Below are 15,787 nucleotides of genomic sequence, written 5' to 3'. Positions count from 1 at the left end.
CTGGTTTTAAGCTGAAGATGTTAACACGATAGGTGGAGATTTGTGTTAATGGAGAGGGGCCATCGGAAGCTAACTATGATGGCCGTGGTGCTTCAGGAGTCAGAATGCCTGAAATTAAGCATGTTGTAGAGTGAAGCATTGTCATCCGTCCACATAGGGTCCTGACATTGAACATGTGTTCCTCCCGTTTTATTCACAGGCTCACCTTGTGGCAGCTTTTGAAAAGAGTTTAGGGAATATGACTGGCCGACTGCAAAGTCTTACAATGACAGCGGAACAAAAGGTATGTCCAGGAATTGCCACTGGGGCTTACAATAAAATGGCAAGTTGCATAGGATGTTTAAACCTATTACCTAAGATGTTGCTCCTTAAAAAAAAATACTGCAGAACATCCATCCTGTGATAAATTGGAGCAATGACAAGGTAAAGCCTTTTCATATTTTCACTTAAGGATTTAGGATTCAGATTAATCCATATTGGAACACACACACATATGCACACACATGCAGTTCTTTCTAGGTGATCTATTGTTTTAACTCTGACTGTAACTATTAAGTTACAGCTATTATTATTAACTATTTCAGCTATTAAGAAAGAGAAATAAATGTAGAAGAGGAGAGTTAGACTATTTTAGGCACAATTTATTATGCAGTTGATAAAATTGCACTCTGACAAGAATTTTCACAAATGCCATGAAGAAGGCCTGTGGCTGAGATACACACAAAGAAGGCCTGGAACAGGTGTTAGGATTCTAAGGGATTTAGGTTACAGCTCCTATGGGACAAGGGAAAATCTTGTGTAATTTTTTTTTAGTAAAAAAAGGCTAGTTGGCACCTGGGGATGTTGTCTTTTAAGTAAAATTAAATATACCAAAAACTTAAAAAATAAACATGAAGGATTTTATGAATTAGAAAAAGGAATACTAAAAAGGAAGAAACACAGAATTTTGTCCACAAAAGCAGAAGGATCAACATTTACATGCTTCCTAGGAACAGCCTAGACACTTTCTATTTGATGACCAGTAACTTACCTTTGCCATTAGCATGGTGGCCCTAACCTGAGTCCGGATGGGTGTCAGAGATACGTGAAGTTTCTCAAATTGTATGAAAGTGTTTTTTAAAACTGCATGTGTGTATAATGTAAGCAGATGTCTACAGTTTTCATCTAATGCTCAAAGAGATTCATAATCTAAAAGGTTTTGGATCTTTCCAGAATCACTATATCTATCTACAGGGATGCCTTCTATTTTGTCTTTAGTCCTATAAAGTGTGTTATAGTAAAGTTAAAACACACACACACACACACACACACACACACACACACACACACGGAATGAAGAGCCCAATTAAACCAAAAGAGAAAATCAAATAGTCCTATAATTGCCTGCTATAATTAGCAAACTTTATTCTATTTGCCCTTATCTTCCTTTCTCCTATTTCATAGCTTTCTCCTGCCCATGAAAGAGAACTCTGTCCATCCCTGTCAAACCTGTTCTGCAAGGGAAGATAACAAAGTCCTTTTAAGACAAAAATGGTGTCTTAATCTTTTTTGGATGGGGGTTACCCTTTACCTCTTCACTGTGTAACCTAAGAAGTCAGCAAACATAATTACGAGGCCTTTTAGGACACCCGAATGGGAAAGAATGGACACCTCAGAGCCCAAGAGGCTTGGGTGTGAATCTCAGTGGAAGCTTCCTTTTCTGACCCTCACAGCCATCATTTTAAATTGGGGCTTAAACAACTAGGAGTCAGAAGAATTAGGAGGAGTAAGTGAGATACTATAATAATGTCACACGCAGTGGACAGTCAACAAAGGTTACCTTCTTTTACATTTCTCTGCTTTTTCCCTTTTATTTTTATTTTTTTAAAATATATTTTATTGATTTTTTTACAGAGAGGAGGGAGAAGGATAGAGAGCTAGAAACATCGATGAGAGAGAAACATCGATCAGTTGCTTCTTGCACACCCCCTACTGGGGATGTGCCCGCAACCAAGGTACATGCCCTTGGCTGGAATCGAACCTGGGACCCTTGAGTCTGCAGGCCGACGCTCTATCCACGGAGCCAAACCAGTTAGGGCTGCTTTTTCCCTTTTAAAAAATGTAGGAGAAACAAACTCACCATTGGTCATATGCCAGGCATATTGCTGAAAATCTTGAAGAAGTTCAAATTAATATATTTTTGCCCCCATATTTCTTTCAACTCTTTTTTATTTGTAAATAAATATCTCATAGAAATTTGGGGAAAATATGCTGGTCTGTTAATTTATAATGCCTATGACTAATGTCTGGATATTTTAAAATATATCTCCACAAAACAAGGGATTTTATAATTTATGCACCCATTATCCTTAAAGTAAGAATAAAGTAAATCTATTAAGTTTTCTCAGAAGATACAGTAATGTGTGAAATTGCCCTTGCCATTTTTTTAACTGATGGCTCTTCTCTAATTGAAAGCTGTACACACACATGTTAGTAACCATGTTAGTAATCTGAGATTTATAACTTGCCTATTTCCAAGTGGTTTTGATATTCTTTGATAAAATTGATTGCAATATGCTGTAGCACAATTCGGTGACAGAATCTAGTGAAATCCAGAGGAGGGATGCATCTAACAAGATGCCCGAGCCTGTATAATTACTGCCGCAAGCACTGAACTGAAGTGAACATCAGGGACATGAAGGCACAAGCAAGACTGCTGGGCAAGTTTAGTTCTCATTCTCTGAGCAGAACATAATTTAGATCGAGGAGATAAACTTTGTGGCACTGAATTCAAGAACAAATGTATTGTAAAGTTTTTCAAATTGAGGTCATGGAATAACAAAAGACAAAATCACTGTTCAAATAGGCATTCCTCTAAAAGCTGAGGGCATAACATTTAATCACATTTCAGTAAAGCCATTTCTTCAGGGAGCTGAGATAAAAGGGTCTATTGCTCTCTGGTGACCCAACAATCCTGAGGAAAAGATTAGAGAATTCAGGGCAGAGTTCCTGGTGTTCTATGGTGTGTTCAGTGTCCATTTAGTCATTCACCCCAGTTGTACTGAATTTCTACTCTATATGAGGAACTGTTCTAGCTTCTAAGAACTCAGTATGTATGTGTGTGTGTGCGTGCGTGTGCACACACACACACACACACTATTTACATCCCATTTTATCAGTGGTTATAATGTAAAATAGATTTTTATTCTAGTAGGTAACACACTAAATAAAACTATAGTTAAAACATGGGATTTTAGGTGAAGATAAGCTCCACTGAAAAATTTAAAAGTGAGAATGAGCACATTGGGTAGCAAGGTAGGATGCTAATATATAAAGAAAAAAAGGCCGGTCCTGGCCAGGTAGCTCAGTTGGTTAGAATGTTGCCCAATATACCAAGGTTTCTGGTTCTATCTTCAGTCAGGACACATACAAGAATCAACCAATGAATGCATAAATAAGTGGAACAACAAATTGAAGTTTCTTTCTCCCTTTCTCTCTCCTTCTCCCCTTCTCTCTCTCTCTCTCTCTCTCTCTCTCTCTCTCTCTCTCTCTCTCTCTCTCTCTCTCTCTCTCTCTCTCCAATTTAAAAACAAAAGGCCAAGGTGGTTACATGCTCATGGTTCCATACTTAATAGAGAGATTAAACTAGGATTCAAGGCCAAGTGTTCTGGCTTATTATGGCTCTAAAGTATGATTTTCACAATCAGCTGTCATTAGTAGTCTGAAAACTATATCAAAATTTTAGTTCCCTGTGTGGACCTAAATCACTCCCTTCAATAGTGTCCTAAAATCATTCCTTGTTTCCAAAAGCCAAATCAGACTGATTTTCTTGCTTTTCCTGTTAGGTGCCCGAACACTGCTTTTAGAGACTTATATCCTGGTAAGAAAGAAAAGCACATGCATGAATAATTCAGGAGGCAGAATGTTTGGGAGACAGTTGGAATACAACAGAATAGAAGCCTGAGCGTTCTTACAGGGGACCTTTGCACCTTCATGCGGGTTCCAGAGCCGAAGTGGCAGGGAGCCCTTGTCAGGTTCTGGGAGGATGAAAAAATTAACCCGAGGAAATGGAGGACTGGGTGTCGTAGAGGAAGGAGCACCATGAGCATGAGCAGCCACGAGGGAAATTATTGGAGACATTAAGGAAAAAAGTAGGAATGTGGAGGGAAATGAACTAAGGCTAGGAAAGTATATAAGAATCTGGTCTTTTGGGAATAAGGAGCCATTCAAAGGGTTTTGACAGTGGACTAATGTGATAAAAGTTAGTGAAAATCAACTTAGCAGTATTTCCCAATAGTTTAACAACATAACCTGTAGCCACTGGAAGACCACATGTTATATAATTGCAAGTCCAATGGTAGGGTATTTGTTAACAATGCTAGCTGGTGTGTGAAATTATCTTTAGGAATTGCCCTGAAAGTAAGGCTCAACATATTGTGATAGTGTCATAGTTTGATCAAGGATTTACCTGGATTACAAATTCTAAGATTCTTTCAGAGAAGTAAGACCAAATGCCCTGAGATGTTTATGAGATGGAATGACTTCTTTTCTCTGTATCTACATGGGTATAGCTATGTACCATTTTTGTCAGATTTGAAAAAAATGGCAGTCGAATTGTTTGGAGCTTTGTTTTCGTATAGAATGCCAGCTGAGAAAGGCTGAAACTCAAGTCAACACAACAGCACAGATTCTGCAAATCTATATTTTTATGATTTACAAATCTATGTTTTTACAGAACTACTGCTAAATCCTTGTGAAATTATTAAAGCTCTCCTCATAATCAGAAGACTTTCAAATCAGTTCCCTATAGCTGTCGTTCCAGGGATAAATAGAACAAATATTAAGGGGGGCTAAGTTAGTCTCATTTGAAGGTCAGAGTGATGGAGCTCAGATATTGATCCTTATGGTAACTAGAACATCTAGGGTTTGTTCTTTCTTACATCTCTGTGAACCACTTTTTCACGGCGACTAGACAAATAGAAACTTAAACCTTAAAAATGCGAAAATCCAAAGCGAAGTCTCTGGAAATAGATCATGTAGACGCGAAAAATTTAGTAGTTAAAATGGGTCTTGATGTTAACTCCTACAAGTTCAGGTTAAAATACTTTTTTTTATCTTGAAGTGTTTTTAAAATTTTATTATTAGGGTCATAAAATATATTCACTAGCCCTTTATGACATAGAATGATTTGAATCCATAAGCTATTTATTGATTCAAGTTACTTTACTGAGATTTGGTGAATTTTGTTTATTTAGTTAGAACCAGGGCTAGCCAGGTTCTTTCAGTAGAAAAATTCATGATTTTAAGCCACATATAAAGGGGTGGGGGAGTGTGATATATTCAAAAGAACTCCAGCTTGATAGTGTGATAATAACTGAGTGTCAATGTGAGGAAGTGAAAGACAGGTTTAGTAGAAATTTTTAAGATCCTAGCCTAGAAGTTGTCAAGTTGGTTGATGGGAGATTTGTTGCCAAGCTTGTGGGATACTCAACAAGGCCTGTGACCAGGAGAGATTTACAAAGAGGTCAGGTATGGTAAGGACATTAGGTGGGAACACTAAGCAAGGCTAGTGTTATAACATAATGTTTTATCATTTTTTTGAAGCATTTCAAGTCCGGCTTCCATAATTTAGCCTCAGAGATACATATAAAACAGAAGAGGCACTGACTCTATCCAGCTTCTTTTACACAAGAAATTCTAATGGAAAACTGGAGTCTTACATAGTCAGCGGGTTTTGGGGGCATCATGATCTTGAATGGTTCATTGTAGATAAATGATTTTTTTTTTGATTCTCAGGTTTTAAAATACCACTTGGCCTTTAAAAGTGAGGAAGGATATTTAAAGCAAAGATGGGAAATCATATGGAAAGAGAAATATGGTTCTAGTTGGAGTGAAGTCTAAATGGGTCTCTACTGAAATAAGAAAGAAGGAAGGAATTTTTGCACATATGGAGAGAGAACTAGTTCAGGCTAGAAAAGATTTTCAATGTAGAACTTCATTATATATCTAATTAAAGAGGATGAAACAAGTGCTTATTTATACTTATAAAGCTATCCTAAAAATTTACTAATATGAATTTGGTAAACTAATATTTTCACAGATGTGATTTTCCCAAGTTATATAAAGAATAGTCCTTACCTAGTTATTCTTCCTTTGGGTTTATTGTGTCACACTGCATAACAACTAGGCTACTAATATGTGCTATTATAAACAAGATACTCTATCCAGCAAAGCTATCATTTAGAATAGAAGGTCAGATAAAGAGCTTCACAGACAAGAAAAAGCTAACGGTGTTCACCACCAAACCAGTATTACATGAAATGTTAAAGGGTGTTCTTTAAGAAGAAGGGGACAAGAAGATAAAAATATGAACAATAAAATGGCAATAAATACATATCTATCAACAATTGAATCTAAAAATAAACAAACAAGGAACCTAATGAACAACATAAATTGATGAATAATATAGAAGCAGAGGCATGGAAATATGGAACAGACTGACAAAACTCAGAGGGGAGGGAAGAAAAGTGCGCGAAGAGATTAACCAAAACATTTGTATGCATATACACATTACCCATGGACTCAGACAATAGGGTGGTGAAGGCCTGGGGCAGGGTGGGAGCGGGTGGAGGAGGGAAATGGAGGAAAGGGTGGACACCTGTAATACTCTCAACATAAATATATATTTTAAAAATCAAGAAAAAAGATACTTAATATTAGAAAGTGACTATTCTTCTATCTCATATTAAACACAATTTTCTAAAAAAGCAACATGTCCTGAACATTCTACTTCTAATTTTTTCAAAAAAAAAAAAGGACACATATGTAATACCCTTTGTAATACTTTAAGCAATAAAAATAAATAAATAAATAAATACATAAATAAAAAAAACATTGACATTGGAATAAGTCAGCTAACTCATAAAATTAAGCAAAAATGTTTAGACATTTGCATAAGATCCCATTTCTATTTTTCCTATTTAAACCTAAAACCAATGTTCTAGCAGATTTTTAATTCACAATACAAGCACTATTGATTCTAAATTCAAGAATGAAAATCTGATTTCTATTGACATTTAATGCATGGTTATAACATTACTATTTGAATTATGTGATTCATTAAATATGCACCATAGATATCTTTTTGTGGATAAATTTCTGAATGCAGAATGAATTTTAAGTAAACATTTTATATCTTAGAAGATTTATTTTACAGAGAAGTAAATTACATTTTGGTAAACATTCTGTTACTTGTTGGGCAAGGACAGAATATAGACAGAACTTGGAGAGACTGATAAATTATGATAAATTGGATCTGAATTTTGTGTATGACATTGGAAGCTTTCCACAAACATGATCTTTTTCTTTTTGATAAACAAATACAAATGAAATTACAGTCAAGTGTTGGAAGATCCCTCCACAAATCCAGGAGGTTGTATTGATTTTTCATTATGACATTCTTTGACTTTTAAGCTATTAGAGGTCTATAAAAGGTTTTTTTTTTTAATCTGTCATCTGTTAAGAATATGTCAGATATCTAATGAAAATAGATATAGGAGGCACCAGGTATCTATTCCAAACCTGGATCTCATTTCAATTAGCATCGTCTATCTTTTTTTGTAAGTGTGTAAGGTTAGAATCATCACTGACATTCCCATGTGTGTAGCAGTTTCCTTCAAAGGCAGTTGTCATAATCCTACCTTTTTTGTATACTCTGGAAAACCTTGAGTAGGGATAAACTATTCACCTTGGGATGAAGAACCCAAGCCTGATTCTGCCAGAGATGCTAGAGAAAATGATGAATGACAAATATATCATCAAGGAATCCTCCCTCTAAGAGGCTGACAGGAATTCTAATTTTTAGGATTACCATCACTGCCAAGAAGGATACTTCTTGTTTTTGAGCTCCAGATGGAAATACTGCCTATGCTGAAAAAGCACTCTCATTCTTTTTTTTCTTTGTTATCTTTCTCATGGTGTATCATATCTGGTAAAATAAATTTACTTAAACAAATGTGAAAGATTAAATTTATCCAGGGATTTTCCTTGGGGCATATCTTAGAATTACCTTAGTTCAATGAATAATAGATGTTTTATAAAAATTTTATTTTTAAACTTTTTTTGTAATTTAACTATTTATAAGGACTCTCTAATACATGTATTTTTATTCACTTTTTAAAAATTCCTATGTTTTTTGGCTTGGTGAAATTTGGTCTCCATATAAGGAATTTTATTGGATGAAAAGTTTCAAAATTTAAAGTGATCTTGATATGCCAGAATAATTTAATAAGATTTCATTTTAATAGGAATGTGTTATGGATGAGTTCCATGTTTTATACTTGAATATAAAGAATCCATCCCCCAAGTGCTAAATACAGGAGGCAAAATCTAAAACCACTTATTTGACAAAAACGTGGGATTTCTAGTTGACAGTGAATGCAATATGGTGCACCAGAACATACTGATATTTATGCAATTTGACCACAGATTGAATGAATACGTTTGGTATAAAATAAGCAATGTGATATCATGCTTTATGTTGTACTGTTCAGCTCTGGTGCCACCCTTTGAAAAGAATAAGGACTATTCAGATCATATTTATAAGAAAATAACCAAGAAAATTTTTAAATTCTCCTTTACATTTAACTAAGTAGTAAGTTGTCAAATACAACTTGACAAGGTGAGCCAAATAGCCATGTCTCCCAGGGCTTTAGCACGACATAAAATCAAACCCATTGGATGGTGAATTTTGAACAACAGGGACAGTTTAATTTTCTTTCTAGGGATTAAATCTTCTAAACTGTTTGTTTCACAGGAGTCTGAACTCATAGAACTAAGAGAAACCATTGAAATGCTGAAGGCCCAGAATTCTGCTGCCCAGGCTGCCATCCAGGGAGCCCTAAATGGTCCAGATCACCCTCCTAAAGGTATGGTTAGAAATATTGCCATTTTGCATCGAATACATTAGTCCTTTATTTACTAATTGGATAAAAGCTGCTTTTACTCAGTGACTTTTTTTTATAATGAATATTTGGTATTAATGTAGTCCGAATCTCAGAATTTAAGAGGGGCTTTCACTGTCAAATAATTTTTAAACTGACCTTAAAGAATTAGCTTCTATAGTTATATACACATTTCTCTTCACTTGATTTGGTGAAGGTGGGGATGAGTGATTGGTTAATGCATTTATATCTGACCTCAAGCAAAATAAACCCAGTAAGTAGTATGAAAATCTAGATCTATATAAAAAATAAAATCAAAGTACAAAGTAGTGGGTTTAGGGGGAGCAACTCATCTGGGAGGTAAGGGCAGTAAAAATGTACACTTTTGTAGGAAATTTTAAAACAGTAAGACAATGACTGAAAGTTGGTGTTTTTCATTATTACTATGCAGCAACAATTCTAAACAATGATGCAATCATTTTCTCTGCCACCACCCGTGATAAGCTCCTGATGGAAATATTGCATATAACTGAAAAAAAAATCTATATTAATATCTTATTCCTTTTTTACATAAATTCCTCTTATGCACATTCCAACTCTTTTCAATAGCATTCAGTATGCTCACCTCTTTACCTAAATTCTGAATGCCTATCATCTCTCTTCCCATTTCCAGATTAATTTTGGGAAAAAATTTTTTTTAATATATCTTATTGATTTTTTTTACAGAAAGGAAGGGAGAAAGAGAGTTAGAAACATCAATGAGAGAGAAACATCGATCAGCTGCCTCCTGCACACCTCCCACTGGGGATGTGCCCACAACCAAGGTACATGCCCTTGACCGGAATCGAACCTGGGACCCTTCAGTCCCCAGGCCGACGCTCTATCCACTGAGCCAAACCAGTTAGGGCAATTCTGGGACATTTTTATGGAATTTTTCAATGTCTTCAGTAGCAAGTCACACTCAGACCACTGGAATGTTGCTACTCTTCTCACCACTCCACCATAATTGTTCCCTTCAGGATCAATAATGACTTATATAACATTAAATTCAGTAAAACACTTAAAATTCTTATTGCATTTGACATGGTAACAGCATTTGATATTTAATGCCTATTCCTTCCTACTTGAAACATTTTTTTCTAATGTTCATGACATCCACATTCCTAGTTTTTCTTCTGCTTCTTTGAAATCTCTTTTAAAGTTTCTCTTGTAGGTTCCCCTTTTTGAATCCATTTGTTAAATGTTGGTATTTCTTTGGACCCGGTCCTAAACTCTCTTCCATTATGATTTTTTTATCTTATGATTCTCTCCATCCTATCTAAAATTTTCTACAAAATCATCTAGTGCTCTAGCTTTGTCATTTATGTGTTGCCAACTGTCAAATCTATCTCTTCAATCTAGGCTCATCTCTTGAGTTACAGATCTGTACATACAGTTGCCGAAGAGAGAATTCCATTTAATTACCTTTGGATGTCTGTGTGTCAGCTTTAACTTGACATCTACAAATTTGAAATTGTCATCTTCTCTCTCACACCTGCTTTGCCATCACTGTTTCTTGCCTCAGTAAATGGCACCTTTCTTATAGTCAGAAATCTACAAGTACATGTCACATATAAATCCTCCTCGCCTCACTTAAGAAATTGTCAAATTGATTCTACCCCTTGACTATCTCTTGGATCTGTTCCCCCCTTTCCCTGATCCTACTATCAACATCCCTCATCTCCTCCCTGAATCATGACCAGAAACTCCTAAAGCCTTCCTGCTCTTCATCTTACACCACTTCACCTCACTCTTCACACTGCAGCTAGTGCAGTTGTCCAACAACATATATCTCCATACATGTATCTCATATTGCCTTTAGGATGAAATACAAACACCTTAGCTTGACACAATCTCTCTTTTTCAGCTTCATTTAGTCAATAAATATTTATTGATTACCAATCATGTGCTAGACACTGTTCCAGACCTTGCTTTTTTGTCAGATTGCATATTTCATATTTCACCTACCCTGAACATCTTCCAATTCTTCACAAGTACTTTGTATATTCTGTTTATATTCTGCTTGGAACTTTCTACCCTGTTTGTGAAGCATAAAAACTTTTTGAGACCTTGCAAGAATTAGCCTAAATATGCCTCCTTGACCCTTAAACTGGATGAGGTCCTGTTGTGATGGGTTTCTTGAAATAACTGTACTTCCCCCATCAAAATGTGCATTATACTGTGATGCCTTGATTTATTTAATGTACTGCCTCTCCTGCTCTATGGTGTTTTCTTAATCCTGGTAGCTGTGATGATGCCTTGCCTATGAAAGGTGCTTATTCAAATTTTATAGAAAAGAATGTAATTTTAAAAACATAATTTAAATTTTAGGAAAACAATTACATAAAGTGAGACATACTAGTTCTCTAGAGACTACTTCTGTTAAGAATTTAGCAACTTTGCATGTGGGGGAGTTGGTTACATGCTGCATGGAAAATTACTGCATATTTAAAGCTTATCTTAGAGCTATAACAAAGCAGCTTATGTTCTAAATCTTCACGTCCTAAATAGGTCCAGAAGGGATTTTAAAAAGCTTAATCCTTTCTTCAACAAAGTGCAAGTCACTGAAGTAAAACTTTCTTGGAGGATTTCTTTTATCTTAGGCAACAGGTAGCTTAATGTTTCTACTAGAATTAAAAAATAGGAATTTCTTGGCTCAAAAATGGGGAAAGGGTGCCTAAAGTAAATATAAGTGATACAAACTGGTCAAAAAAGATTAAAACATAATTTGACAAGATTTAAAACTGACAAAAACAAAGAGTTGCACAAATAGTTATAAAGGGTTCAATATAGGTATATAGGATATTAAAATTCAGTATTAAAATCAATGAACACAAATTGTGTATGGAGAAACTACACAGTAAATTGGACTTATTATGTATATTTTCTTGGGTTATTAAGATTGTATAGACTATACATTTGTCTTCTTAAATATATAATAAAGTTTTTGAGACCTTTAAGATTTTTATGTCAGGAAAAAATTTAACATGTAATCTTAAGTTATGTATTTGGAGTGAGGCAGCATTTTTATAGACAGATCAAACTATGGTAAAATCACATAGTAATTTACAAAGTTATGTTAACTTTATACTTTCTCTATTTTTGTGCATCACATTTATTAACAAAGCCTGATAAATAATAGTAGTCTATCATAGAATAAATTTATTTATTTATTCACAAACATTATCTGAGCATCTGCTGTGTATTAGGCACTCTGTTTGATCTTGAAAGACAAAGATAAATAAAAGAGAGAGAAAGCGCCAGTGTACTCAAGGGCTCACAATCCATTCTAACAAAAGGTAATTTTTGTATATTATATATAACAATTATGACTTTATAACTAAATAATTGCTATAAGGCTGAAAGGTAAAGGTAGTGGAAATCTGTATTTATATTTTTCAAAACCTGCTGTTGCTTTTTAATTCACTACCTCTGTGCATAAACATGGAATAGTATTTCCTTAAAATATACCAAGTACAATTTAACAAAACATGTACTAAGTTGCAGTCAACAGTAAATAATTTTTAGAAATATCAGGCAAACATAGTTGTGTTGAATGACTAATAAGAATAAATTTATTCAACGAGTACTTATTGATCGCCAATCACATGCGATACTGAGTATAAAATGGTAAACAAAGTAAAAATAGCCTTTGTCTCCATCAATTTTTGATCTGTAGGAGAGCAGAAAATAAACAGTTGTGATCACTGATGTAGCTAATGTGCATGCCCAAGTAGTTCTAAGTTCTAAAATAGATGAGAATAGGTGTCAGAGAGAGTGAGGGCACCAGGAAACCTACTGCAGGTGGCATAGTCAGGAAAGGCCTCTCTAATTAGCAACAAGTGAGAGGTCCAAGGAGTAAGTACCAAGTCATATTTTAAAATGAGAGAGGAATATTCAAGAAGGGTCTTGAGACAGAAAATAGATTTTAGTGCCTTTATGAAATTAATACAAGGAAGGTAATGAACAAAGATATAAAGCAAATAGAACCAGAATGGAGAATAAGTACTGACCAGATTACTGAGGGACTTTTAGGCCATTATTTAGGAATTTAAATTATTTTTATTCCTATTAAAATGGGAATCTATTGAAAAGTCTTAAGTGAGGGAGTGATGATGAAGTTTTTCTTATAAAAAGATTTCCCAGCTACTGTTTGTAGAATGGTATGCTATGATAAAAAAGAAGGAATTCTTACCATGGATAGAACTGGAGAGCATTATGCTAAGCAAAATAAGCCAGTCAGAGAAAGATAAATATCACATGATCTCACTCATTTGTGGAATATAATGAACAACATAAACTGATGAACAAAAACAGATCCAGAGACAGAGGAGCATCTATCAGACCATCAAACCTCAGAGGGAAGGTAGGGGAGGATGGGGGTAAGGGAGAGAGATCAACCAAAGGACTTGTATGCATGCATATAAGCCTAACCAATGGACACAGACAACAGGGGCGTGAGGGCATGAGTGGGGGGTTGGGAGGACAATGGGAGGATAAGGACACATATGTAATACCTTAATCAATAAAGAAAAAAAAGAGAATGGTTTGAAGGTGCATAAGTTTGACAGGTATTCTTGCTGTCGAGCAGGTAAGTGATGGTTGTGGTTTGAACTGGGACAGTGGTGATGCAAAGGGTGAGAAGTGGAAAATGAATACCAGAACAAACACATACCTGAAATATATACTTTGAGAGTAAGCTTCTGTATTAATTCAGATTCTTGTATTCGTTTGGCCAGCCATTCTTTACCTAGTTCTGTGATGTTCCATGTACTGAATCAAATACTTATAAGCCCAAGAAAGGAATTGTTAGAGAAAAGTAAAATGCATTACCTTCATCCTATGATATTATTGAAAGTATGCCTTTGTTAAACTTTATTGGAGATACAGTTGCAGTTGAGCATAACTAATACCTCTCAGGACTACTTTTGACCTCTGATTACAAGAATTTACCTATCTTTTTAAAATTGGGGATTAATAAAAGTCAAATACAATTTATTATCTGGATATAATAAAAACTCTGGATACTTCATGCTTAATACACCTTCTCTCTTGTGAAAGTCATTTATTAGGGCAAAACTACATCTTGTTCAGAAAAGCTTATAGACAACTGCAGAAGAAATTTATAATACAAATAAATACCTACACACATTTTTCTATTGATTACTCATCTAACCTCCATATTAGTTCAGAGATATCATGTTCTTATTATTGAATCAAAATGGCACACATCTATATACCTTGGCTTAGCTTTTTGCTTTGATAATATTATTGGCATGCAAAAACAGTAAATGTTATCATTATTTTTAGAAATACTTTTAAGAGACCAAACTCAAGGGATTCTGAAAAGTGGCTCTAGTTTTCCCCCCTGTATAAAATGTGTCAGCATGTTATTATATTAAAGGAAAAATTAAACCGCTTATTTATATATATGTATATAAGTGTAAGGATGGAGACATGTTTACATATATTATATACCCACATGTATACTTATTTATTATGTTTTTAAAGTAACCAGTTACAGTTTTATTGGCATGGATCATTTTACTGATAAATCAGTCAACTGGAAACCTTTGATTTTATACTATTATTTCTATGGAAAAGTTTTGAAAGCCATATAGTAATTTGCAATATCTTCCATTGAGATATTTTGCTTGATAAATCTTTATTGATGCCAATTAAGTAGAATAATAGAAATAGCCTAAAAGCAGATTTGACCTTAAAAATATTTTTAAGCTCTTTATGTCTCCACTAACAATTAATATCAAGTCACTGTAAGTAGATAATTTTTTTATTTTAATAAGTATAAATAAGTCTTATAAGCTGTTTGTATAGAGTAAGTCAATATCTTCAAAAAGAGATTAAATATAAAATACTATCCTCCTTAAAATATGTAACTCAAGAAGTACCACATGCTTTTTAGAAATACACTAGAAGCCCGGTGCATGAAATTCGTGTATGGGGGGTCCCCTCAGCACAGCCTGCACCCTCTCCAATTGGGGACCCCTTGGGGGATGTCCAACTGCTGGTTTAGACCCATCCCCAGGATTTGGCCTAAACCAGTAATTGGACATCCCTCTCACAATCTGGGATCGCTGGCTCCTAACTGTTCACCTGCCTGCCTGATCGCCCCTAATTGTCCCCCCACTATACCCGCTGGCCTGGTTGCCCCTTACTGCCCCCCTCTGCCGGCTTGGTCACCCCCAACTGCCCCCATACCAGCCTGACTGCCCTGCTGCCTGCCAGCCTGGTCACCCCTCATTGCCCCCCCTGCCAGCCTGGTCACCCCCAACTTCTTCCCCATGCAGCCTGCTGTTCAGTTGTTTGGTTGTCCCTCACTAACCCCCACTGCCAGCCTTGTTGCCCCCATGCAGCCTGCTGTTAGGTAGTTACTGTTATTGTGATGGTGTCCTGGACAATTTGCATATCCCTCTATTATTAGTATAGATAGATGGCAGTTAGCATACCAGACATTAGAATCAATCCAGGTCTCTGGTTGGCTTCCCTGGTTTTCAGCTGAGTGACTAAGAGAAAATTACATTAACTGATTCAATTCACTTCAGGGGTTTACGTAAAGATTACAATTAGAAGTTCCCAGGGCAGAGTAAGTACAGAATAAAAGCTAGCTTTATAATTACCTGTTGTTATTGTTACTGTTACTATTGTTCCAAATCATCAGCAGGGGTTAGGGGTAAGATGGAATGTTTTCTGTGTAAATCACAAATGCCGCCTACACATTCTCTGTCTCTTAAGGCTCTTTCTCTCAGTGTCTCTCCCACTTTTTCCAGTTACTTAACTTCCTTGCACTTCAGTTCCTCACCTGTGAG

At 35.5% G+C, this 15,787-nt stretch overlaps 1 protein-coding gene across 3 annotated transcripts in view; it reads left to right on the top strand.

The window, feature by feature from the left end:
- The window catches only part of NAV3 (neuron navigator 3), an 840,800-nt gene that overhangs the window by 782,789 nt on the left and 42,224 nt on the right, over positions 1-15,787 (top strand). For all 3 annotated transcript variants that reach the window (XM_036299344.1, XM_036299343.1, XM_036299341.1), the window contains 2 exons: positions 200-283; positions 8,795-8,906. In XM_036299344.1, coding sequence (XP_036155237.1) covers positions 200-283; positions 8,795-8,906 — 196 coding nt within the window. The remainder of the gene's footprint in view (positions 1-199; positions 284-8,794; positions 8,907-15,787) is intronic.

The sequence above is a fragment of the Myotis myotis genome, unplaced genomic scaffold (genome assembly GCF_014108235.1).
Source record: "Myotis myotis isolate mMyoMyo1 unplaced genomic scaffold, mMyoMyo1.p scaffold_m19_p_3, whole genome shotgun sequence".
Lineage (NCBI taxonomy): Eukaryota > Metazoa > Chordata > Mammalia > Chiroptera > Vespertilionidae > Myotis > Myotis myotis.
Note: the sequence above shows the minus strand (reverse complement) of the source record. Positions and strands in the feature narration are given on the sequence as shown.